Genomic DNA, 24,251 nt, shown 5'->3' with positions numbered 1-24,251 from the left:
TGGATGGATTTACCCTCATTAACTGATTTGACAAATATTTATTAAGTGCCTACTGTAAACTTGACCCTGGGCTAAGTGCCGTAGACACATATTAGGGGCAGTGAGTTCTTTTGGTGTTTTCGGGGAGGCAAGGGTGGAGGGACCCAGACACGGATCCCAGAATCACACACATTCCAACACATTACAGACACAGGAAGCACCAGGAAGGAAAAGAACAGGCTGTTTACCAGCATGTTCCACAGGCTAGGTCAGCTAGTACCTAGCTCACCTAGGTGCTAGGGTCAGGACAGGCTCCCAGCAGAAAGTGATGTTTGAGCTGAGCTGTGAAGATATTTCCACAGGACTTTACAGTAAATCCTCTGAGGACAGCCTGTCCTCTGCCCACTGCCTCACTGAACTCCCCACTGCAGCAAATAGGATCCTCTAAGCCCGCCAGGAACGTTCCAGTAACCTGGTCCTCCGATGACTCGCTCTGGACCGGATGATCTAAGATCCGTTGCTTAGTATTCAGACATGTGCCAGCAAGGGAACAGGATGTGTCTCCGCAGAGAGGAATTTGGACACCACCTCCCCGCTTTCCCTCTGCATCCACTGGGGAAGAAGTTTCTTGTGGTGTTTTCCCTTCCCAATGTCCCAACTTTCCATCCGGTTGCTTCTTGCAGGCCCTGGCATACAACTCCTTCTTCCTCCCCTGCCTGGAGAGGACTTTCTCACCCTCAAGCCCAAGGTGCTTGCCCATCTCCTCCCAGGTTGGGCTGGGTCTCCCAACTCTGCTCCCCCTGCCCCCATCCTAGCCACGACCCTGGCATTACTTTTTCCCCATGCCCCACTGAGGCTGCCCGCATGACTCTGAGTTTCCTGAGCACAAAGCTTGTGGCTTCTTGATCCTTGGTCTGCCCTGGTGGTGATGTCTGCCCTTAGAGGGACTTCAGCATCTGTTGGGCCCACTGATTTGAATCACCATGCTCTGCCACTCACTAGCTCTGTGACCTTGGGAAAGTTACTTAACCTCTCTGGGCCTCCATACTCTAAAATGCGAATGATGGCTAGCCCTTACCTCACAGGGTTAATGGAGGATTAAATGAGAGCTCCTACATAACAGGCTTACTGCCTCCCCCACAGCATCTACAGTACAACATCAGTAATCATCCCATGGATTCAGTGGGAATGTACACATGTTTTGAGTCTTGACAGGTACAAAAAGTTTTCTGTAATCTGTCCTGAGTTCCAACCTTTTTTTCCACCCGAGCTGGATGGCATCACTGACTCGATGGACATGAATTTGAGTAAACTCTGGGAGTTGGTGATGGACAGGGAGGCTTGGAGTGCTGTAGTCCACGGGGTCGCAAAGGTCGAACACGACTGTGCGATTGAACTGAACTGAACTGAACTGAACAGGGTCCTCAGGATCAACTCTCTAACTACTCAGGCCCGGCAAGCACAGGGTACAGAGCAGGGGGCAGGGGGAGGGGAGGGGCGGGAGAGCTGGGGGAGGGGCAGGCGGTGGCGGAAACTGCACACGGCGAGGGCAGGGGCAGGGGGCTCGGCGCACGGCCCGGGCCGCCCTGCACGCGGTGTTCCCCGCTCTGCGCCCGGCCCTTCCCTCCATCGCCCCGGCGCACGAAGGGCGGCTTCTGGGAACTGATGCCTGGTGGCCCGTGTGCACAGCTCGGTGAGCCGCGCGGCCCGCCAGTGACTCAGCGCGGGGCGGGTGCAGGCAGCGCCCGGCCCCGGAGGGTTTTTGCACTCGCCCCAGCTCCTTTCCGCTATAAAGGCAGCCCACCGCCCGCTCCGCTCCAGCACGCCCCTTCGGCATCCTCGCCATCCTTTGCTCAGCCGTTTCCGGACCCCAGCCTCCGCTTCAGCTCGCCATGGATCCCAACTGCTCCTGCACCGCGGGTAAGGACCTCTGGTTTGGGGCTGGGTGGCCATCGCAGAGCTAGAGGAGAGTCTCTGACTCCTCATCACTCACTTTCAGGGCACTGTTTGCCCTTTCGAAAGGGTTTCCATGTACCCTCCTCTCCTCTGAGTTCAACTAGGAGACCCCGTTTGACCGATAAGGCAATTCGTGTTCGTGGCTCGCCCAGGTTCCCACGAATTGGTTGTGGAACTGGGACTCAAACTCGGGCTGCTAGCCCGCATGCCCGCGTTCGGTTCTCCAGGGCCCGTTCTTGCATCTTTCTCCTGGCAGGTGAATCCTGCACGTGCGCCGGCTCCTGCAAATGCAAAGATTGCAAGTGCGCCTCCTGCAAGAAGAGTAAGTGGGATTTTCTCTCTGTCTACCCCTCACGCGCCGCACTCCCCGCGCCCAGCACCACACCCCCCGCCCTTGCAGGAGGATTCGTTACCGCCTGAGCCAACGGGGAAGCCCCCACAGCCCTGGAGGGGAATTTAAATCGGGCAGTGGGTGCCCCTTCCCCTGGGATGGTGGCGCCTCCACCGGAAAGGGCGGGAACCCTTCTTAATCCGCTGCCCCTCGGGCTCATCAGTGCCGCCCCCTTCCCTCCCCCAGGCTGCTGTTCCTGCTGCCCCGTGGGCTGTGCCAAGTGTGCCCAGGGCTGCGTCTGCAAAGGGGCCTCGGACAAGTGCAGCTGCTGTGCCTGAAGTCGGGGAGAGCCTGCTCCTCGGTGTAAATAGAACAACATGTACAAACCTGCAAAAATTTTTTTTTTAAGTACAACCTGACCCGTTTGTTACATCCCTCTTTTTTTTTTTTTCCTATAAAATACAAGAATGATAATAAAAGTGGTTGGCTTTATTCTGACTGTTTTCTTTGACTTGACCAGGGCTTCGGTGAGGGATTGGGCTAGAAGTACAAAGACTTGGTTTCTGGATGGAAATGTTAACGCCTGACAAACCTAGTGCCTTGTTCAAGCCACATTTCGGCACTGAGCTCCATCTTCTGTGAAATGGAAGTGCCTGAGGGCAGATGCCACAGGACACTGGGCACATGTGGAGTCCTCTCTATTTTCAAGTCAAGGGTTGGTGGCACAGAAGCTGCTCAATCTAGAATTTTCATTCTGTATGGTTTCCCTGTTCAGTTTCCGTTCCTCTTGGGTTTTAGGCTTGAAAGTGACTAAAACCTGCTTGAATATAAATGGGGCTTCTAAAATAAATCCCTGTGGTGAAGGAACATGTTTTCCTTCCCATCCATCACAGATCTAAACATTGGTAAAAATAATAATAATCATTACTATAATACTATAATATAATATATATATTATAATTACTATAAAAATGCATAAAGGAACAACACAGAGCCCATACTTCTAGATTCCACACACATCATTTCAATCACTATATGAAGAACAAACAAAATCAGATTTAAAAATACTTCACAGGGGGACTTCCCTGGTCCAGTGGCCAAGACTTTGCAATCCCAATGCAGGGGGCTGGGGTTCCATCCCTGGTGGTGCACCTAGACCCCACATGCCATAACTAAAGATCTTGCATGCTGCAACTAAGACCAAGTGCAATCAAAAAAAAAAACAAAAAACAAAAGGGGTGCTGCGCATACATTCATCAGGTGTCCAAGAGCAACCGGAAACACCGTAAAACAGCCCCAGGGTGTGGACCCCACACACCTTGTACAGCACTGCCTTCCCACCCCTGGCATCTACACAGGGAACAGACACTTGACTTGCCCAGTGCCACTCACAACAGACCCACTGCCCTGAGGGCTCCCTGCTAGGGCTTGGCACTCAGTCTTTGGAAGCTGTTCCATTGCTCAGGCTGAAACTGGTCCCTCCAAAATCCAGCCCTTGGCTACCTGAAAACAGCAAAGTAACCAGGGATTCGGAGGGAATTACCCAGCCATTTCCCATGAAGAGGGCGGATGCCTGAGAATTGGATCCAGATGAGAGTATTTCATGTCTGCCAGAGCTAGGTGATGGCAGTTCGGAGGGTGTGGTGGTGTTTATTAGGCAGGACTGAGGTGCCCAGTGACTTGTAATTAATGCCAACGGTTAGTCCCCCCTGGCTGCTTGCGGACAGAATTGCTATTTGATGTCAAATAAAAGGGAAAGGCAAGTCATGTGGCCCCGAAGTCAAGACCACACTTGTTCACAGGTGCCCTAGGTAAAGAGGGGATCCCAGGAGTCAGCCTGTGCTGAGGCCATGGGTGTTGCAGTTCACAGCCTATTTTGCCACAGGTGGTAAGCCCTGGGCAAGTTACTCAACAACTGAGTTTCCATTCTCCAACTGCCTTCTCCATATTAAAAAAAAAAAAAAAATATATATATATATATATATATATACACACACACACACACACATATTTCTTTCCTTTTGGCTGTGCTGGGTCTTTGTTGCCTCGTGGGTTCCTCTCTAGTGGAGCTGGGGCTGCTCTCTAGGGGTGGTGGTGCATGGTTTTCTCTGTGCAGCGGGTTCTCTTGTGGAGCACAGGCTTGATGGTTGCGGCACATGGGCTTAGTTGCTCTGTGGCCTGTGGAATCTTCCTGGGTCAGGGACCAAACCTGCACTGGCAGGTGGGATTCTTCACCACTGAGCCACCAGGGAAGCCCCCATTTTCCCATTTGTGAAAAGGAGATTATATCTTGATGTGGGGATTAAATGATGGTGTCCTGGCTTAATAAACAATGGCCATTCTGATCTCTAGATCCACACGGACATTCGCGGAGAGAGAATCCTTTCAGCTCCCAACAAGCTCTTGGGGAAAGACTCATTGATTTAGAAGTAATACTCTGGGCTGGAGGTTAAGGATGGGATTGGAAATGTGCTGATCTGGTGCTAAAGGGAGTATAGATGACCTCCAGTGAGCACCCCCAGGACAAGATGCTGCCACAGCGTTTGGACACATTCCCAACCATGTTATCTGATCTGCACAGGAACCAGTGAGAGCGTAAATGTGCAGGCTGGAGTGACTGTGCCAATTTCAGAGAAGTTAAGTAACCTGCCCAAGGACACACAGCTCAGAGGTCAGAGGCTTGAACCTATACTACAGCTGATCTCACCCCCTGGCCACAGATGGTAGATCGTGATGTCACTGAATGCTAAACCTGCCTCTCACTATTCAGAGGTCGAAGGACCTTTCGAAAAGGTCTGAATGTGCTCCGACACATGGGAAACTGAATCCCAGAGAGGTCACAGAGCTGCTTGCTCAGTGCGCTTCCCGCTGCTGCCCCTGTGCCAGCTTTCAGCATCCTTGCTGGTCATGGGAAGTTGGGGTGTAGGAGCCTGGCTCGGGGCAGAATGCTGCAGTCAGCCTGCAAGAGTACCAATCCAACCTGCGTCATAGGACATTAGCTCTCTGTGGCTCAGTCTCCTCCACTGTTTGAGGCTCAGGGACTGCCCTGGTGGTCCAGGGGCAAAGACTGCGCCCTCAAAGCAGGGGGCCCAGGTTCAATTCCTGGTGAGGGAACTGAATCCTACATGTGACCATTATGACCTGGCATAGCCAAATAAATAAATATTTTTTAGGCAAAAGCATATGGCTCAGGAGATTAAAGAACTAATGCATGTAAAAAACTTAGTATGTTACTTGGCATGCGGTGAGCAGTCTATAATGTCAGCTATTTATCATTATTATTATTATTCATAACATTGCGGCTATTCAAGTACCCTCTAGACACAGAAGCAGTGCTGGTGTGCCTAGGTGTATCTCCTGTGGTCTTCAACCACTTGAGCACGTGACATGTGGTCCAAAAAGAGTCACTGATTCTCACAAAATTGTGACCAGCACTGGGGGTTTATAACCCCGAGCACAACAGTCTGCCCTTATGGTGCATACAGAAAATTGCCTGCGATTTCCACTACCACACTTGCACCAGTAATTTACTTAACATTTAAATGATTTATAAGTTTTAAAATATATTGGTATCAGCATCTCCAGAGAAACAGAACCAGTAGGATGTAGATAGAAAGAGAGAGCCAGATTTAAGAAATTCGCTTATGTAACTGTGGAAACTGGCAAGACTGAAATTTGCAGGACCAGCCAGCAGCCTGGAAATTCCAGTAGGAGTTGATGTTGGTTGCAATCCTGAGCTTAAAGGCCATCTGGAGGCCCAATTCTCTCCTTTTCAAGAGACCTCATTTTTTCTCTAAGGCCTCCACTGACTGGATGAGGCCTTCTACATTATGAAGGGTAATCTGCTTTTCTGTACACTGATTTAAATGTTAATCATGTCAAAAAAAAACAAAAAACAAAGAAACACATTCACAGCAACATCAGGCTAGCGTGTGTAATCAAGGACTTGGTATGATAGCCTAGACATGTTGGCACATAAAATTAACCATTATAGACCATCACTCATCACCCATACAACTTCTTCAGTTCAGTACAGTTCAGTCGCTCAGTCGTGTCCAACTCCTTGCGACCCCATGAACTGCAGCACGCCAGGCCTCCCTGTCCATCACCAACTCCCGGAATTCACCCAAACTCATGTCCATCGAGTCGGTGACGCCATCCAGCCATCTCATCCTCTGTCGTCCCCTTCTCCTCCTGCCCCCAATCCCTCCCAGCATCAGAGTCTTTTCCAATGAGTCAACTCTTCCCATGAGGTGGCTGGAGTACTGGAGTTTCAGCTTTAGCATCATTCCTTCCAAAGAACACCCAGGACTGATCTCCTTTAGAATGGACTGGTTGGATCTCGTTGCAGTCCAAGGGACTCTCAAGAGTCTTTTCCAACACCACAGTTCAAAAGCATCAATTCTTCAGCACTCAGGTTTCTTTAGAGTCCAACTCTCACATCCATCCATGACCACTGGAAAAACCATAGCCTTGACTAGACAGACCTTTGTTGGCAAAGAAATGTCTCCGCTTTTTAATATGCTATCTAGGTTGGTCATAACTTTTCTTCCAAGGAGTAAGTGTCTTTTAATTTCATGGCTGCAGTCACCATCTTCAGTGATTTTGGAGCCCCCCCAAAAAAATTCTGACACTGTTTCCACTGTTTCCCCATTTATTTCCCATGAAGTGATAGGACTAGATGCCATGATCTTCATTTTCTGAATGTTGAGCTTTAAGCCAACATTTTCACTCTCCTCTTTGACTTTCATCAAGAGGCTTTTTAGTTCCTCTTCACTTTCTGCCATAAAGGTGGTGTCATCTGCATATCTGAGGTTATTGATATTTCTCCTGGCAATCTTGATTCCCGCTTGTGCTTCCCCCAGCCCAGCATTTTTCATGATGTACTCTGCATATAAGTTAAATAAGCAGGGTGACAATATACAACTTCTTAAACCATACTTAATCTCCCAAAAAAGACAATAACAAGGTCATACTTCTGTCTAACACAAACACAACTACCTTACCTACAACTGAAAATGTATAAAACTGTCCTCAAAGGAGGATGCAAAGTCCTTGGGTGATGGTCACTTTTGTACTTGCTATCATGTAACTTAAATGCTGTGATATTAACAATACATAAATACTACAATGTACAGTCAATACATTCTATGTTATATGAGAAGGGGATAAAAGAGGGACGAAAACAAAGATATTTGCCATATACATATATATTTACCTATTTATATATATATTACATGCGCTTCCCTGGTGGCTCAGGGATAGAGAATCTGCCTACCAATGCAAGAGATGCAGGTTTGATCCCTGGATAGGAAAGACCCCCTGGAGAAGGAAATGGCAACCCACTCCAGTATTCTTGCCTGGGAAATTCCCATGGCCAGAGGAGCCTGGCGGGCTACGGTCCATGGGGTCGTGGACACAAATTAGTGACCAAACAACAACAAATATGTCACATTATTTACATATTTATATATATTGCATATTTGTAAGAAACTAATGAAGTACTCATAACAGTTATAGTTGTCAGTTCTGTTTCTGGAACCAGTCATATGGTCACAGCTGACGTTTATAAAGACCTTCTTCTCCTACCCACTCTGTGTTCACTTTGCCCCCTGCACGTACCTCATTCGGTCGTGGCTCTTGATCTGGCGACCCTAAGCCTTCATTTTTGAAGGGCCTGGGCCTTTATCAGTCCAGTCTTGATTGGGTTGTTATAGTAGTTTCCCACTGACTTTAATCTCAGGGCAGGGTTAGTGCTAAGAGATGCCCTAAGGGATCTCCTCTGTTACAGAGGCTTTCTTAGTGCCATTGCAGTCTTACCCATAAGCCTAGAGTACTTGCTATGTTTTGCAACTAGCTCCAATCAGCATACCATCAATGTACTGGACCAGTGTGGTGTCTTGGAGAAGGAAAAGACAGTCTAGGTCCCTGAAGACAAAATCATGACACAAGCCTGGAAAGCTGATAAGCTTGAGGCCTAATCTCTCTTTAAAAGATCTCAAGCAGTACACTGATATTGAAGACTGCTGCTGCTGCTAAGTCACTTCAGTCGTGTCCGACTCTGTGCGACCCCATAGACGGCAGCCCACCAGGCTCCCCCGTCCCTGGGATTCTCCAGGCAAGAACACTGGAGTGGGTTGCCATTTCCTTCTCCAATGCTGGAAAGTGAAAAGTGAAAGTGAAGTCGCTCAGTCGTGTCCTACTCTTAGTGACCACATGGACTGCAGCCCACCAGGGTCCTCCATCCATGGGATTTTCCAGGCAAGGATACTGGATATTGAAGACACATCAAAGGAAAACTTGATCCTTGACCCTCTCTTTCCTTTGGGAAGCTGACTGGACTCAGATCCAGTGGCTCTAATTCCTAGCTCTGTGGGCAAGCTACTTAACATCCTTGTGACTTCCCTTCCCATCAGCCTAATGGGCTCACAAACAATAGTGTTCCTCTTTAGATTCATTTTGAGGGATGAAAGATTAAAAAAAAAAAACAGATTAACCAGCTGTGACACACACAAAATGCTGTCAAATAGTAATATTGAAAGGGAAACAATTAAAAAATGATATGTAAGGCTAGGTCTGAAAATCACCTAAAAAAAAAAATCCCTCCTCTGGATGCATCCCACTTTCTGAACATCTTTTCTGGAGTGAGGTGGGCTGGCTAGGCTGTATAGATACGCAAAGGACCCAGACAAACGTGCCCATATATCCCTTCAAACTAGAGAGTGGAGGAAGGATGGAAGCTGAGGCCATTTCCGTTTATACCCAAAGGAGGCTCCCCAGGCGCAGTGTCCGCCTTGAATTGAGCCAGAAAAATAGGGCCAAAGGCCTTCTGAGCACTGGGGGAGAAAACGTTCGGGTTTTTCCACCGCCTCCTTTCAGCAGGGACGTGAGCACAGGCTGGGGTTGCACACGGGCTCCGGAAAGGACGAACTTGAGAACTTGAGTACAAAGGAACGGGCGGCGAGGGGTATTGGAGGGGGCAGGTTGGGGTGGCAAAGACGGATGATTGGGTTCTTGGAAGATCCTGAAACAAAGGTGGCATCCTACCTTGGGAAAATTGGGAAGAGGGGGTGCAGAGAAGCTGGGACACCGAGAGCAACCTGGCACACCCTCCCTCGGCGAGTTCTCGTGCCAAAGGGGGCGATCCGAGCACTGCGCACGGACCGAAGTCTTGTTCGCTGAACCTGCGCCCGGCGGGCGCCGCCAGGTGCGCTCAGCCCAGCGGGGCGGAGCGGAGCGGACAGCGTGGACCCACCGAGCGGGGCGGGCGGAGTGCAAGGCCGGGGCGGGGCCTCTGCGCCCGGGCCACCTCTTCTGGGTATAAACTGAACCGCGCGTTCCTGGATTCCAACACGTCCCCAACCGGCACAAGTTCCTCTTCTTTGCCACTTGCTTTGGACAGCCTCACCTCATCTCCGAATGGACCCCAACTGCTCCTGCTCCACTGGTAAGGGATCCCTGGCTCTGGGACTTCGGATGTCCCCTCCCCAATATCAAGAAGCGTCCCTGGGTTTAGAAGAGGGAGTATTTGGGGTGAGCTTCTGTAGTTAACCCAGCATGTGCTTTCTCCCCAAACTAGCGACTTCATCTTCCATTAGAGCGTTCCCTTCCTCTTAGTCTTCTGCTTCAGAGGCAAGAGGTCTGAGGCTCAAGGCTGCCCGGTCCCACATCATCCTGGTGTCTCGGGGCCTCTGGGTCGGCTCCAGTGCTCTGTCCAGGCCTCCGTATTGCCTAGGCTGGTTGGGGAGGAGATATTGCCTCTTCTGGGCTCAGACAGAAGGTCCGAGCCATCCAGGCTTCCTGAATGGGCACTGGAGCCTGGGCTCATCCTTGGGGGTAAATACAAGACAGTACCCTTTGCACCGAAGGGCAGAGAAGCGGGGTGGTGGGGGGTTGGGGGCGGGGGCGGGGTGGGGGGGATGAGCCTTCTGTCTGTTCTGTGCTAGACAGGAGCTCTCAGGGCTGGTCCTGCCCCAGGAGGAGGGGGAGGGCCCTGCTGATGGCTGCAGCGGCTCCTCTTCCCCCCTGCTCACCGCTGGCTTTTCCCTTCCTGGCAGGCAGCTCCTGCAGCTGCGCTGGCTCCTGCACCTGCAAGGCCTGCAGATGCCCCTCCTGCAAGAAGAGTGAGTGCGGGCCCTCCTCTGGGAACCCAGGGAGGGGGTGGGTGGGGAGTGCTGTAGCTAGGGGGAGGGAGGGAACCCAGAGTGGGTTCTGAGTGCGCGGTTCTGAGGGGCTGGCCCTCTTGCTGCTGGGCACCCACCTGTCACTGCTGCTTCTAACTTTCTGCTCTGTCCTGGGCTTAGATGGAGCCAGGCAGCCATTTCCTAGTAGAACTCATGCCAAAGGTCCTCCAAGCTGTCTTAGGGCATGCTTTTCTGCACTCAGGGTTCTCTGGGTCTGAGGGTTTTGCCGCAGGGTTGCTATTCGGCAGAGAGGTGCCTGGGAAACGCATCTCTGACATCTGCTTTCCCTATCTCTCCGCAGGCTGCTGCTCATGCTGCCCCGTGGGCTGTGCCAAGTGTGCCCAGGGCTGCATCTGCAAAGGGGCCTCGGACAAGTGCAGCTGCTGTGCCTGATGTGGGGTAGAGCCTGCTCCCAGGTGTCAGTGGAGGAACGTGGGCCAACCTGCATTTTTATACAACTCTGACTTGACCTCTACATTCCCTTTCTTAGGAAATATGTAAATGGTAATAAAGGTTGTTGACACTATTCTGATTCAGTTTTCTTTTCTGTGCATTTGGAATAAGGGCTTTTGTGCTATCCAGGGCTGGTGTAGGAGACTGGATGAGAACTATGGAGACTGGATGAGAACTATAGAGAAATGGCTACTAGAACAAAGCGTTAGGCCCCAATAAACTAAGTGTGCTGAGCAGATTCAGGGTCCCCTCCATTCTCATGTCAAGGGTTGGTGTCTTCATTTTCCATCCTCTGATTGCCCTGAATAACTTCAGTTCCACATAGATTTTAGGCTTGATAGACTCTAAAGAAGTTGGACTCACACCCCTAGTTACCTAAATCCCTACCTGGGACTCTCAAACTCCCTGCACTGAAAGACTAGTGTGAATTTTCTGGCTGTGGTTTCTATTTTCTATCTTCACAAACCTAAATGTTGGCAAAATAAAATTAAGTGAATTACTAATAAACATTTACAAGGATGTAAAATACAAAGTCCAATTATTGATTCAACAAATTTGAATAAATACATGGGGAACAGTAATACAAGAAAAATTTAAAAAGTAAAACCCATGTTTGTTCACCCAATACTAACACAATATTGTAAATCAACTATAGTTCAGTTTAAAAAAGAAACTATACATTTGTTCCATCAGAGGTGTATGCTGAACACTGAAAACACTGGTGCCCCACTGTGTGGACCAGCTATACCTGGAGTAGCCCCTCCCCACATCCCCACAGGAACCATCCATCTCACCTGGCCCAGTGCCAGGACACCTGCTACCCTTGAGAGCTCCCTACTTTGAGTTGGCTCTAAGTCATTGGAAGTTCCTTTAGGTCAGGCTGAACTCTGCTTTCAAAATCCAGCCCTTGGCTACTTGAAACCAGCAGAGTGGCTAGGAATTAGGAGGTAATGCCCAGCCATTTCCCAGCAAGAGGGAGTGTACCTGGGAACTGGTTCCTGATGAAGGGCTTCATGTCTGCCTGCGCACGTTCTGCACAGTACCACGTTCTGCAGTTACGAAAATGTAGCTGTATTTGGAAGGAGAGAGGTGCTGAGTGATTTGTAAATGATGGTCGTGGCTAGTCCCCTCCGGACAACATTTGGAGTGATTTGCTATTTGATCAAGAGAAAGACAAGTCACGTGGTCCAAGTGTCAGGACCACACTCACCCACAGGTATCCTGTGTGAAGAGGGGATTTCTAGACCCAGTGTGCTGGTTCATTTAAGCAGTGGCACTTCCTGCCACATATCCTGTATGAAAGTGACGTCGCTGTCATATCCGACTCTTAGCGACCCCATGGACTGCAGCCTACCAGGCTCCTCTGTCCATGGGATTTTCCAGGCAAGAGTACTAGAGTGGGTTGCCACTTCCTTCTCCAGGGGATCTTCCCGATCCAGCATCGAACCTGGGTCTCCTGCATTGCAGACAGACACTTTACCATCTGAGCCACCAGGGAAGCCCCGTATCCTGAATGAGTCTCTCAAATCCTCTAAGTCTCCATTTCCTATTAAAAGGAGATTGTATCTCTACATGGTATTGAGAGTGGCCTAGCTCCTCACTGCTGCTGCTGCTGCTAAGTTGCTTCAGTCGTGTCCGACTCTGTGTTACCCCATAGACAGCAGCCCACCAGACTCCCCTGTCCCTGGGATTCTCCAGGCAAGAACACTGGAGTGGGTTGCCATTTCCTTCTCCAATGCATAGAAGTGAAAAGTGAAAGTGAAGTTGCTCAGTCGTGTTCGACTCCTAGCGACCCCATGGACTGCAGCCTACCAGTCTCCTCTGTCCACGGAATTTGCCAGGCAAGAGTACTGGAGTGGGTTGCCATTGCCTTTTCCGTAGCTCCTCACTAGGTCTTAATAAACAGTGTCTATTACGATCCTTCAGTTAACAGTGACTTTATTGGGACAGAATCTTGTTGAATCCTAACAAGCTCTTTGGGAAAGGTGGGAGGTTAAAGTTTGATTGGAAATGTACTAATCCATTGCCAGCGGGAGTGTGGATGCCCTGCGACAGCCCCCCTCGGGTGTGACGCTTCCACACCATTTGGACATCCACAAATTCAATGCCCACCCTCATATCACCTGATCTACACTGAACCCATCACAGAGTGAACTTGCAGGGGATGGAGGGATGTGCCAATTGCCCAGAGTTTGAGCGACCTGCCCAAGGGCACACAGGTCACAGTCGAGAGGTCTGAATCTATACTACAGCTGTCTCACCTACTTGCCAAAGGTGAATAATTATGAGGTCATATTATGCTGAGCCCTGCCTGTCATTATTCAGAGCTGGCAGGCTCCTTAGAGACAGGCTTGTTGTGCTAATGGCAGAAGGGATGGGAGACTGAAGTCCAAGAGGTCACGGCTATGATCTTCCCTTCCTTGGGGTCGTTATGCTTCCGGAACCTCCATCCTGGAATGGGGTGGACTGGCTAGGTTCAGGAAAACCCCTGAAAAGTTTAGGGCAAGAGCACCTGGAAAAACGTGCCCATCCATCCATTCAGCCGTGGAGAGCAAAAGGAAGGATGGGAGGCAAAGGCCTGAGTGAGTTGATCCTGGGGCTGTTTGAGAGAAAAGTTAAGAGAAACGCTGCCTAGGGCCCTTCGCGGGGACCAGGACAGGGAACGGTGGGGCAAGAGGGAATCGGGGCCTTGGTGGTGAAGGTCACATCCACCACGGGGCTCTGCACACGAGGCTCTGAACACGACACACAGCTCCAGCCATGCCTGGGACGTGAGCCCGAGACTCGGGTTGCGCACTGGCTCCGGGAAGTGGTGAACGCGAAGAGATAGCGCGGGGGTCGGGGGTGGGGAAGATGGCGAAAACACAGAGGCTGGGTTCCCGGAAAAAGCCGGGAGCGGGGAGGCTGCCGCCCTCGGGAAAATTGGGAGGGGGCGGGCAGGGGGGTTGGACACCGTGTATCTCCCGGCAAACTGTCCCTCCCCGCGGGCCGGGGCCAAAGGCGGCGCTCCGTGTGCACAGCGGCCCCAAGGGCACCGGGAGACTCTTGCGCTCGGCTCGCGTGGGGCTCACCGCCCGGCCCCGGGAGCTGTGGGCGGCGCGGGCGCGGAGCCTCGGGGCGGGTGCAGGCGGGGCGGGCCCTCTGCGCCCGGGCCGTCTCCTCGGTTACAAACCCAGCGAGCGGGCTCCTCGACTCGACACGCCTTTCACCTGATCGGGTGTCTCTTCTTTGCCGCGTGCTTTTGCCCTCTGGTCTCAGCTTGGCTCCAAATGGACCCCAACTGCTCCTGCCCCACTAGTAGGCGACCCCTGGCTCTGGGCCTAGGGTACACCCTTCCCAGGCACTAGACAGAGGTTCCGTGGGGTTAGACGACGGAGGATTTTGAATTTGAGCTAAAGTGGACGTCCAGGGTTCACCCAGAAGTGCTTTCTGCCTAGCCAGGATCGAGAGAGCATTTTTTTTTTTCCTTTTTTACCCCCCTAGTCAAGCGGCTTGTGGGATCTTAGTTCCTCCACCAGGGATTGAACACGGGGCCCTGAGCAGTGAGAGCACGGGAATCCTAAGGACTGGACTCACAGGGAATTCCCAGACTCTAATTTTGAATGGAGAGTCCTGAGGCTCAAGATTGTCCTTGTTGTCCTCACCCAGGGGGTCAGGGGACAGCTAGACCGGGACCCAGTGCTGGACGGAGACCTTGGAGCTGCCGGGCCTTGATGGCAGGAGGGGGCATGGTGCCTCTTGGGGTTCAGGACGTAGGCCTGGCCCCCAGCCCCAGTCAACCTGGGCTGGGTCTGGAACCTGGGGCCTTCCCTGGGAAGGGGATCTACTTTCCTGGGACCGGAAGAGAGAAGCTGCGGCTTCTCCATCTGCCTGAGTGGAGGGGAGCTCTCCCAGGGCTGGTCCTGACCCAGGAGGAGGGGGAGGGCCCTACTGACGGCTGCGTGGCTCCTCCTCCCCCCTGCTCACCGCTGGCCTTTCCCTTCCTGGCAGGCGGCTCCTGCAGCTGCGCTGGCTCCTGCACCTGCAAGGCCTGCAGATGCCCCTCCTGCAAGAAGAGTGAGTGCAGGGCCTCCTCTGGGAACCTGGGGTCTGGGCTGAGTCTGAGGAGGGACCCAGAGCTCAGCAGGGAGCAGGACTGACCAGACTTCCCTACATCACCCCACCCCCTGCACCAGCACTGAAACAGAATCTGAGCTGAAAGAGCCAGAGAGATGATTCCGTTCCAACTTCTCATTCTACAATGGCTAAAAAAGTTTGAGAGAGGTCAGCGAATGGGGTCAAGGATGGAAACCAGACCTAGAACCCAGGTCTCTTGTCTCTGATGTCACCTTGTGAACCCTCCAGTGTTCTGGGCACTTTAGATTCTTGAACTTGGTGACCAGGTGCAGAGTCTCTGCCCTGGGCGTGCAGCCCTTTGCTGTACAGGCAGCCCAGTCCTTCCCTGACCCCTGGTGAACAGCTGTGGCAGCAGTTTGCCCCTCTCTGAACTTGACCACTTTCCTTACTTCACTGTATGTTTCTGAGGGGTGTGTGCATGCTTACTTCACTGTATATTCGCTTCAGTCATGTCTCTTTGTGACCCTGATGGGCTATAGCCTTCCAGCTCCTCTGTCCATGGGATTCTCCAGTCAAGGATACCAGAGTGGGTTGCCATGGCCTCCTCCAGGGGATCTTCCCAACCCAGGGATCGAGTCCACATCTCTTCCATCTCCTGCGTTGGCAGGAGGGTTCTTTGCCACTAGTGCCACCTGGGAAGCCCTTTGAGGAGTGGCAGCTGCCCTTTCACTGCCCCTAAAGGCCCCACCACAGTCTCTAGGCTTTCTGCCCTGTCCTGAACTCAGAGCAATTTTCAGAGTGTCAGAGATGAATTTCTTAGGATAGAGCATACTTTCCTAAGGTCAGGGTCCTCAGGGCCTGGGGCCAGCTTGTGCTAGGCCTGCTGTTGGGAAGGGTGGCTTCACGTAATGTTGTCTCTCACTCTCACTCCCCCCAGGCTGCTGCTCCCGCTGCCCCGTGGGCTGTGCCAAGTGTGCCCAGGGCTGCATCTGCAAAGGGGCCTCGGACAAGTGCAGCTGCTGTGCCTGATGTCGTGGAGACCCTGCCCCAGGTGTCCACAGAGCAACCAGGACAAACTTGCATTTGACAATTGTTTCTCACTACCTTAATGCGATACAACATTCCTTTTTCTATAAAATATGTGAATTGTAATAAATCTTGTTGACTCTATTCTGGCTTCTGTTTTTGTTTGTGTGTCTTGAGTGGAAATGCAGAGGCTTGGGTTCTGGACCTAACCAGTTGCCCCTAAGACACTGAGTACCTTAAACAGGTCAGGTTACCTCTCTGAGCTTTGGCTTCTCAGGTAAAAGGGGACACATCCTCCAAGTGACATAAAGGCATTGGGCACATACAGGTCCTCACTGCCCTCATTATTTCAAGTGATGATGATGGGAAAACTCCTCAATTTCTATTTTCATTCTCTGGGCTTCCCCTACCTAAGTTCAGGCCTCAGTGTTATCAGGTTTGTAGGTTTCGAAAGTACTCAGACCCGGTGAAATCTGAATTCTAATTGTTTTACTTCTACATAGGGCTTGTTTCTAAAACACTGCTGAAGGACCAGTTTTTATTTTCTAATGCTAAAGATTTAAACTTTGGTAAACATACTAAAAAAAAATTTTAGAGGTCACAGTGGGGCGGGGGGGGGAACATTTTTAGATTCAATACAGAGAATTTCATCAATCTATGAAGAACCAATAAGAAAATTTAAGTTTTAAATGCTACACATATGTTCATCGAAGCCGTGGATAAGCCCTCCTGGGAACACTTCACCAATGCCCCACTGTGTGGACCATGCACACCTGAAGCAGCTCTTGCCCCCGCATACCCGCAGGGAACATCAGCCTTGGCTTGCCCAGGGTCACTGACAGGACAGCCACCACCGCTGCCAGCTTCCTGTGGTGAGCTGGCTTAGAATCTTTGGGAGTTCTTCCCTAGGGCAGGCTGAGATCTGTCCCTGTCTCAAAATCCAGCCCTTGGCTACATGAAAGCAGCAAAGTGACTGAAAGTGGAAGGAGTCACCGCCCAGCTGTTTCCCAGGAAGAGGACGTGTACCTGAGAACTGGGTCCAGGTGAAGGGCTTCGTGTCCGCAGGGTGATAGCTATGGCCCAGTGTGGAGGGCGAGGTGGTGTTCATTAGGCTGGAGTGAGGAGCCCAGTGACTTGTTCTTTATATCAAAGCTCACTGCCCCTGGCCATTTGCGGAGGGAATTGCCATTATTATTATTATTTTTAACGCAGAAATCTTTTATAGTAAAAGGACACTTCATGTAAGTTGTGTGCGTGCATGCGTGCTCAGGGGGCCCAGCTGGGTCTGACTTTTTGCAATCCTATGAATTGTTTTCCCCCCAGGCTCTTTGGCTCATGGAATTTTCCAGGCAAGAATACTGGAGTAGGTTTCCCCTTCCTACTCCAGGGTATTGCTATTTGTTGTACAATCAAACAACAACAACAACAACAACAACCCATAAAACAAGTCACTTGGCCTAGAAGTCAGAACCACACTTGCCCACAGATTTCCTTTGTGAAGAGGGGATGGGTTTTGGTGTGAGGCATCCTGGTTCACAACTACCTAGCCACTGTCTGACTTGGGCGTGCATTTGATATTGCCTGAGCCTCCATTTTCACATGTGTATAAGGGAAATTACATCTCAATGGCAGGGACATAAATGGGATAGTGGTGATTCCTAGATATGGCTTTAAGAAGTGGCCATTATAATCATTTGATCCACGGAGTTTTGTGGATATGTGGATAATCCATTGAGGCCCCAACAAACTCCTAGAAAATGGCTCATGGATTTGGGAGGATTCCCCAGGACTAAAGCTGGGAATGGGTTGGAACCTTGCTGACTGAGTGCCAGGGGAGTGGGGATGCCCTCCAATGACACCGACAGGATAAGATGCTACACAGTGTCAGGACAGACTCGGAAGACTTTCCCACCCTTCATGTCATCCGATCTGCACAGGAACCAGTGCCAGAATACATGTGCAGGGGCTGGGGTCATTGTACCATCTTCCAGAGAGGTTAAGCGACCTGCCCAAGGACACACAGTCAGAAGTCAGAAGACTGAACCTGTACTCCACCTGTCTCACCTCCTGGCCCCACAATGCTGGTTACGATGCCCCTGGAGGCTGAATCCTGCCTCTCCGGCTGCAGAGCTGCAAGGGTCCCCAGAGATGGTCCAGTTATGGTCCTGGCTGGAGAGGTGGGAGACAGAGAGGTCACAGAGCTATGCAGAGGGTTCTGACTGCCAGCTCAGTGCTTCCCACTGCTCCTTCCATGCCAGGAGTTCCGTGCCCTCACCCACTATGAGGTGTCATGGTGCCCAGTAGGGGGTGAGGGCAAGGGGGCTGCAATCAGCCTGCATGAGCTCCAGACCCGCCTGTGTCACATCCACAGGACACAACCTCTTTGTGCTTCAGTCTCATCTGCTTTAAAAGGCAAAAGAATAGTGTCTGGCTCTTAGGATTAAAAAACTGAATATTTGCAAAGAAACTGGAATGAGACCTGGCACACAGTCAGTAATATAGTAATATTAGCTATTATGATTATCAGTCGAAGCATAGGATACATTTCTCTACACCCAGACCAATAAGCTGGAGCTGGTGTGCTAGCTGAGGGTTCTCTCTTGTTCTCATCAAACATTGGGAGCAGATGACTAGTTCCCCTAAGAGGGTTATGCCCCTCTCCCAACAAAAAGGGGCTGGCGCTAGGGATATTAAGCCATCAGCAAGACAATCCGAGTTCTCCTAACAAAATACTGAAGGATTCTGCCATTGCTGCTGTTACCTGAACCAAGATTTTACTTAACGTTTTATATACATATAAATTTGTTTACATGAAAAGCAAACTCTTTAAGGCTATGAATATGAAGATCAATTTACTTCTAGACACTGATGGTAGCCACTAAGACATATATGCATTCCTTTCATGCCACTTCGGCACCCATGCTTGAGCTAAGGCAGTAGAGAAGTGCTGAACACATAGCTCTGGGCCACAGGGAAGCTTCATCGCTGCCTCTTTTCCTTAAGAAGAGACAGGAATAGCATTTGGGGCACATCCCAGCACTGTGACCTTGGGTTAGTAGCATCCTTGTACTGGATGTACTTTTTGCCTTTGGGAAACAGGCTCCCAAGTAGTATTTCCCTTGAGCTGTTAGAATTCAAAGAGGAAAAGTGATGAAACAAGGCTTGGCACAGACTCCCTGGTATGTAATTCTCAGGACTATTCAAAGGGAAATACCCACTGTCTTACTTCGTTATTGGATGCCAGCTCTGCCTATCACTTACAAGGATGCTTTTCCTAGGGGGCATCCTATGACTAGGGAACCTCCATCCTGGAGCCGGGTGGACTGGCTAGGCAGTGGATTCCCTGGCCCATTCATCTATTCAGTCGTGGAGAATGTAAGGAAGGCTGGGCGACAGAAGGCTGAGTTCGCTGCTGGGCTGTTACAGGAGAAACTAGAGACTCTGTTCAAAGTCCAGGGTGGGGGCTGTGGGAGGAAATATTAGGGAAGCGGGGTTCGGGGGATAGGTGGTGAAGCTCACATCCATCACGGGTCTCTGCACACGACACAGGGGCTCCAGCCAAGCCTGGGATGTGAGCACGAGGCTCGGATTGCGCATGAGCTCTGGGAAAGGGTGAAAGCAAAGACAAGAGTTGCGGGGGCAGGGAAGACTGCGAGGACTCAGGGACTGGGTTCCCGTAAACACCGATAACTGCCCACATTGTGGAAAGCTGGGAAGGGGCGGGCAGGAATCCTGGAGCGCTACTTGTCATTCGGGACAAAGTCCCTCCGCGTTGGGGGCGAGTAGGGGGACGGAGGCGTTTCGGTGCGCACGGAGCCCAGCCGCGTTCCGGGAATCTTGCGCTCGGCCGCGCGTGGTGCTCACCGCCCGACCCGGGTGCAGCGGGCAGCTCGGGTGCAGGCGGGGGCAGACCCTCTGCGCCCGGCCCGCCTCCTGTGGGTATAATAGCGCTCGGCTCCTGGGCTCCAACACGCCTCCCACCGGACCAGTGGATCTGCTTGCCACTTGTTCTGGACCTCGGACCTCGCTTTTCCTCCAAATGGACCCGAACTGCTCCTGCCCCACTGGTAAGGGTCCCCTGGCGTTGAGCCCTAGGATGCGCGCTTCCAAGCGTAGGACAGAAGGTCCCGGCAGCTAGAGAAGGGAGGATGTGGAGTTTGTGCTCAAGGGGACTCCTGTCATTGAACCAATGGTTTTTCCTAGTCAGGATTATGAGACCGTTTATCTCCCTTTGCCACCCCGCTGCCTTTTTTTGTTGTTTGGTTTTTAGTTTGTCGTCTTGCATGGTGTGCTGGATCTTAGTTCCCCGACCAGGGATGGTACCCGTGCCTCCCTGTAGGGACAGCAGGGAGGCTTAACCACTGGGGAAATCCCCGCTTCTTGTTGAATTGAATGTACTGAGGTTCCAGCTCACCTGGTCAGGGGACAGCTCGACCGGGACCCAGCGCTGCAAGGAGGCCTTGGAACTGCTGGGCCTTGATGGGAGGTGGGGACATGATGCCTCTTGGGCTCCAGGACATAGACCTGGCCCCCACCCCCGTCACCCTGGGCTGGGTCTAGAGCCTGGGCCTTCCCTGGGGAGTAAATCAGGAGGGGACCTACTTTCCTGGGACCAGAAGAGAGGAGCTGGGACTTCTCTATCCGCCTGAGTGGACTGGCAGCTCCAGCGCTGGTCCTGACTCAGGAAGATGGGGAGGGCCCTGCTGACGGCTGCATGGCTCCTCCTCCCCCCTGCTCACCGCTGGCCTTTCCCTTCCTGGCAGGCGGCTCCTGCAGCTGCGCTGGCTCCTGCACCTGCAAGGCCTGCAGATGCCCCTCCTGCAAGAAGAGTGAGTGCGGGCCCCCCTCTGGGAACTTGGGGTCTGGGCTGAGGAGGGACCCAGAGCTCAGCAGGCAGGAGCAGGACACTGACCACACTTCCCTACATGTCCTGTGCCCACCCCCACCCCCAGCACTGAAACAGATTGAGACCCATACAAGCCATAGGGATTGTTCAGTCCCAACCAACCTCTCATTCTCGAAAGGTAAACTGGTAAACCGAGCCCATAGAAGTCACATAATAGTGTCAAGAATGGATCGGGGACTAGAATCTCCTTTCTCTGATGCCACTTTGTGAACCCTCCAGAGTCCTGAGTACTTCATACGAACTTGGTGACTATGTATAGCTTCTCTGAACCATGTCCTTTGCTGCAGATGCAGCCCAGAGCATTCCTGGTCTTCCTGGGACCAGCTCTGTAACTAGTCTGCCTCCTCTCTGACCCTGAAGACTTTCTCACTTCATTGGATGCTTCTGGGGGTGGCCTTCCCTTGGTCCCAAGGCCCTGTCACTGTCTCTCCAAGGACCTCTGACTATTCTGTACTCACATGGGGCGAGCAACCTTTTCCTTTTGTCACAGAGCAAATTTCTTAAGACAGCTCTCTATCCTGAAGTCAGAGTCCTCTAGGCCTGGAGGAAGAGCCTGTGGCAGGTCTGCTGTTGGGAAGGGTGTTTTCGTGTAATATTATTTCTGACTTTCACTCTCTCCTTTCTTCCCCAGGCTGCTGCTCTTGCTGCCCTGTGGGCTGTGCCAAGTGTGCCCAGGGCTGTGTCTGCAAAGGGGCCTCGGACAAGTGCAGCTGCTGCGCCTGATGTCGGGGAGAGCCTGCCCTAGTTGTCAACAGAGCAACCATGACAAATTTATGTTTTTTCATACAACCTGAGCTGGTGCTAAATTTCCTTTTTCTATGAGACATGTGATTTCTAGTAAAGTTGTTGACTTTATTCTGGCTCTGTCTTCCTTTGTTTATCTTGGACAAAGAGACTTTATGCCTACGAGGACTGGGGTTGGGGGTGGGGAATGGACCAGAAGTGCAGAGATCTGGGCTCCGGACCAAATATTAGCCCCCTGAGGGTCTTAGCAGGCCAGGCTACCTCTCAGAGCTTCGGTTTCTCAGTTCAAAAGGAAAACGTTGTCCATATGACACAATGACATCGGGCAGATACTGGTTCCCCTCTGTTCTCATTGTGAGAATTGATGGCTCAGAAATTTCAGTTTTTATTAAATTCTGTGGGGATTTGTGACAACCTCAGTCCTCGGTGATGTGAATCTTCAAAAGTACTCACAGGGAATGCTATTTAATGCTCCTCTTGTTTGATTTCCATGTTTTAGCTTGCTTCTAAAACAATAAAATGACCTGTTTTTATTTTCTACCACACTTTTATTTTGAAAAATAAAAATGAATTACTAAAAAATTGTTAAAATCTACAGTATGTAAAACCTACTTTGGATTCAACACATAATAAGCAACATTAATATATGAAGATGATAACTTTTTTTTTTTTATTATTTTTACTTTATTTTACTTTACAATACGGTATTGGTTTTGCCATACATTGACATGAATCCACCACGGGTGTACATGCGTTCCCAAACATGAACCCCCCTCCCACCTCCCTCCCCATAACATCTCTCTGGGTCATCACCGTGCACCAGCCCCAAGCATGCTGTATCCTGCATCGAAGATGATAACTTTTAAAAGTTTGTGATTTTTATATGTTATTGAAGATGTTCATGAGCCCTAGAAACACTTTACAAATGCCCCACTGTGTGAGCAAACACACCTGAGATGCTGGGCTTGGCATCCCCAGAGGGATTATCAGTCTTGGCTTGGCCAGTTCCAGTGACAAGACAGCTGTTTTTCCTGAGAGCTGCCTGTGCTGACCTGGCTCTGAATCTTTGAAAATTCCTCCCTAAGTCAGGCTGAAATCCATCCTTCCTTGAAATTTAGCCCTTTGCTTCTGGAATCCCACAAACTAACTTAAATTTAGAGGGAATTTCCCACCTTTTTCCCAGCAAAAGCAAGTTTACCTGATACTTGGTACCAGATAGAGGACTTCATGTCTTCCTCGGCATGTGATGGCTATTCTGCAGTTTGAAGGGCCCCATGGTGTTTATCAGGGAGCAGTGTGTGCTGCCATGCGTGCGTGCTAAGTCGCTTCAATCCTGTCCGACTCTGCCATCCGATGGACTAGCCTGCCAGGCTCCCGTGTGCTGAGTGAATGGTAATCCATTCCAGGTGTCCCACCCCCTGGCGGTCGCTGGAGGGAATTACTATTTGATGTTCAAGAGAAAGGGGAGTCTTGTGATTCAGAACTCAGGATGTAGATTGCCTACATGTGCCCAGTGTGAAGAGCCAGCCTGTGCTGAGTGCATGGGTATGGGGGTGGTCAGGCATCCTTGCTAACAGCCACTTTGCCACTTCCTGACAGAGGCAAGTTATTGATACTGTGGGATTCCATTTCCTCCTTCCTATAAAAAAGATAAAAGGACTTCCCTGGTGGTTCAGGGGTAAAGAATCCACCTGCCAATCCAGAAGACACAGGTTGGATCATTGATCCGGAAAGATCCCACATGCCACGGAGCATCTAAGCCTCCTGACTAGCTGTGTGCCACAACTGACGAGCCTGCGTGCGAGAGCCTGTGCTCCCCAACGAGGAGCCACCGCAATAAGAAGTCCATGACTGCAACTAGAGAAAGCCCGAGCACAGCAAGGAAGACCCAGCACAGCCAAATGTAAATGAATAATCAGTTTAAAAGATGCTATTTCAATGTGGGGGAATAAGTGAGACAGTGGCTTGGTTCCAAGCACAGGTTTCACGAATGGTGTCCATTATGATCTCTATATCCACACTGACATTCATCCAGTTCCCAATAAGAGCCTGGAGAAAGCCTCATTGGTTTGCAACCATGCTCAGGGTGAGGCCACGGGCGGATAGGAACCTTGCTTATCCAGTGCCCACAGGGCCTTTGCATGTCCTGCAGTAAGCCCCACAGTCACTGTACCACCATTTGAGCAAACTCAGTGAACCTGCAAGGTCTGGAGTGACTGCTAGTTACAAAGAGGTAACTTGCCTAAGGTCACACAGTCCACAGTCAGAAGACTGAACCTAAACTACTGTCTCACCTCCTGGCCATGCTATGTTGATGATGATGCCACTGGATGCTGACCCTGCCTCTCCTTATTCAGAGCTGCAACGGTGCTCAGAGACGGTCCAGTTGTGCTCCTGGCTGGAGAGATGGGAGGATGAAGCCAGAGAGCTCACCGAGTATGTAGAGGGTTCTGACTGCCACCTCAGGGCTTCCCCCCAGGTGCTCAGTGTCCTCACCTGTCCTGGGATGGCATGGTGCCTGGTGCAGGGGGAGGAGAGGAGGCTGCAGTCAGCCTGCAAGAGGGTCAGTCCAACCTGTGTCACTTAGTATCATGTAACTGCTCTGGGCCTCAGTCTC

General features: G+C 51.1%; 4 protein-coding genes across 4 annotated transcripts; all 4 read left to right on the top strand.

The window, feature by feature from the left end:
- Window positions 1-1,354: 1,354 nt before the first annotated feature.
- LOC138419784 (metallothionein-2) lies at window positions 1,355-2,758 on the top strand. The gene is made up of 3 exons (XM_069552802.1): window positions 1,355-1,899; window positions 2,192-2,257; window positions 2,513-2,758. The coding sequence occupies exons 1-3, from the start codon at window positions 1,872-1,874 to the stop codon at window positions 2,602-2,604; spliced, it is 186 nt and encodes a 61-aa protein (XP_069408903.1). The 5' UTR covers window positions 1,355-1,871; the 3' UTR covers window positions 2,605-2,758.
- Window positions 2,759-9,089: 6,331 nt separating this feature from the next.
- On the top strand, window positions 9,090-10,975 carry LOC138419783 (metallothionein-1C). The gene is made up of 3 exons (XM_069552801.1): window positions 9,090-9,713; window positions 10,324-10,389; window positions 10,751-10,975. Exons 1-3 carry the CDS (start codon window positions 9,686-9,688, stop codon window positions 10,840-10,842), a joined length of 186 nt encoding a protein of 61 aa, XP_069408902.1. The 5' UTR covers window positions 9,090-9,685; the 3' UTR covers window positions 10,843-10,975.
- Window positions 10,976-13,898: 2,923 nt separating this feature from the next.
- On the top strand, window positions 13,899-16,128 carry LOC138418464 (metallothionein-1B-like). Its single transcript, XM_069549873.1, has 3 exons — window positions 13,899-14,199; window positions 14,893-14,958; window positions 15,896-16,128. Exons 1-3 carry the CDS (start codon window positions 14,172-14,174, stop codon window positions 15,985-15,987), a joined length of 186 nt encoding a protein of 61 aa, XP_069405974.1. The 5' UTR covers window positions 13,899-14,171; the 3' UTR covers window positions 15,988-16,128.
- A 3,632-nt stretch (window positions 16,129-19,760) lies between these two features.
- Window positions 19,761-21,745, top strand: LOC138418465 (metallothionein-1A). Its single transcript, XM_069549874.1, has 3 exons — window positions 19,761-20,051; window positions 20,748-20,813; window positions 21,522-21,745. The coding sequence occupies exons 1-3, from the start codon at window positions 20,024-20,026 to the stop codon at window positions 21,611-21,613; spliced, it is 186 nt and encodes a 61-aa protein (XP_069405975.1). The 5' UTR covers window positions 19,761-20,023; the 3' UTR covers window positions 21,614-21,745.
- Window positions 21,746-24,251: the final 2,506 nt, after the last annotated feature.

The sequence above is a fragment of the Ovis canadensis genome, chromosome 14, assembly GCF_042477335.2.
Source record: "Ovis canadensis isolate MfBH-ARS-UI-01 breed Bighorn chromosome 14, ARS-UI_OviCan_v2, whole genome shotgun sequence".
NCBI lineage: Eukaryota > Metazoa > Chordata > Mammalia > Artiodactyla > Bovidae > Ovis > Ovis canadensis.
Note: the sequence above shows the minus strand (reverse complement) of the source record. Positions and strands in the feature narration are given on the sequence as shown.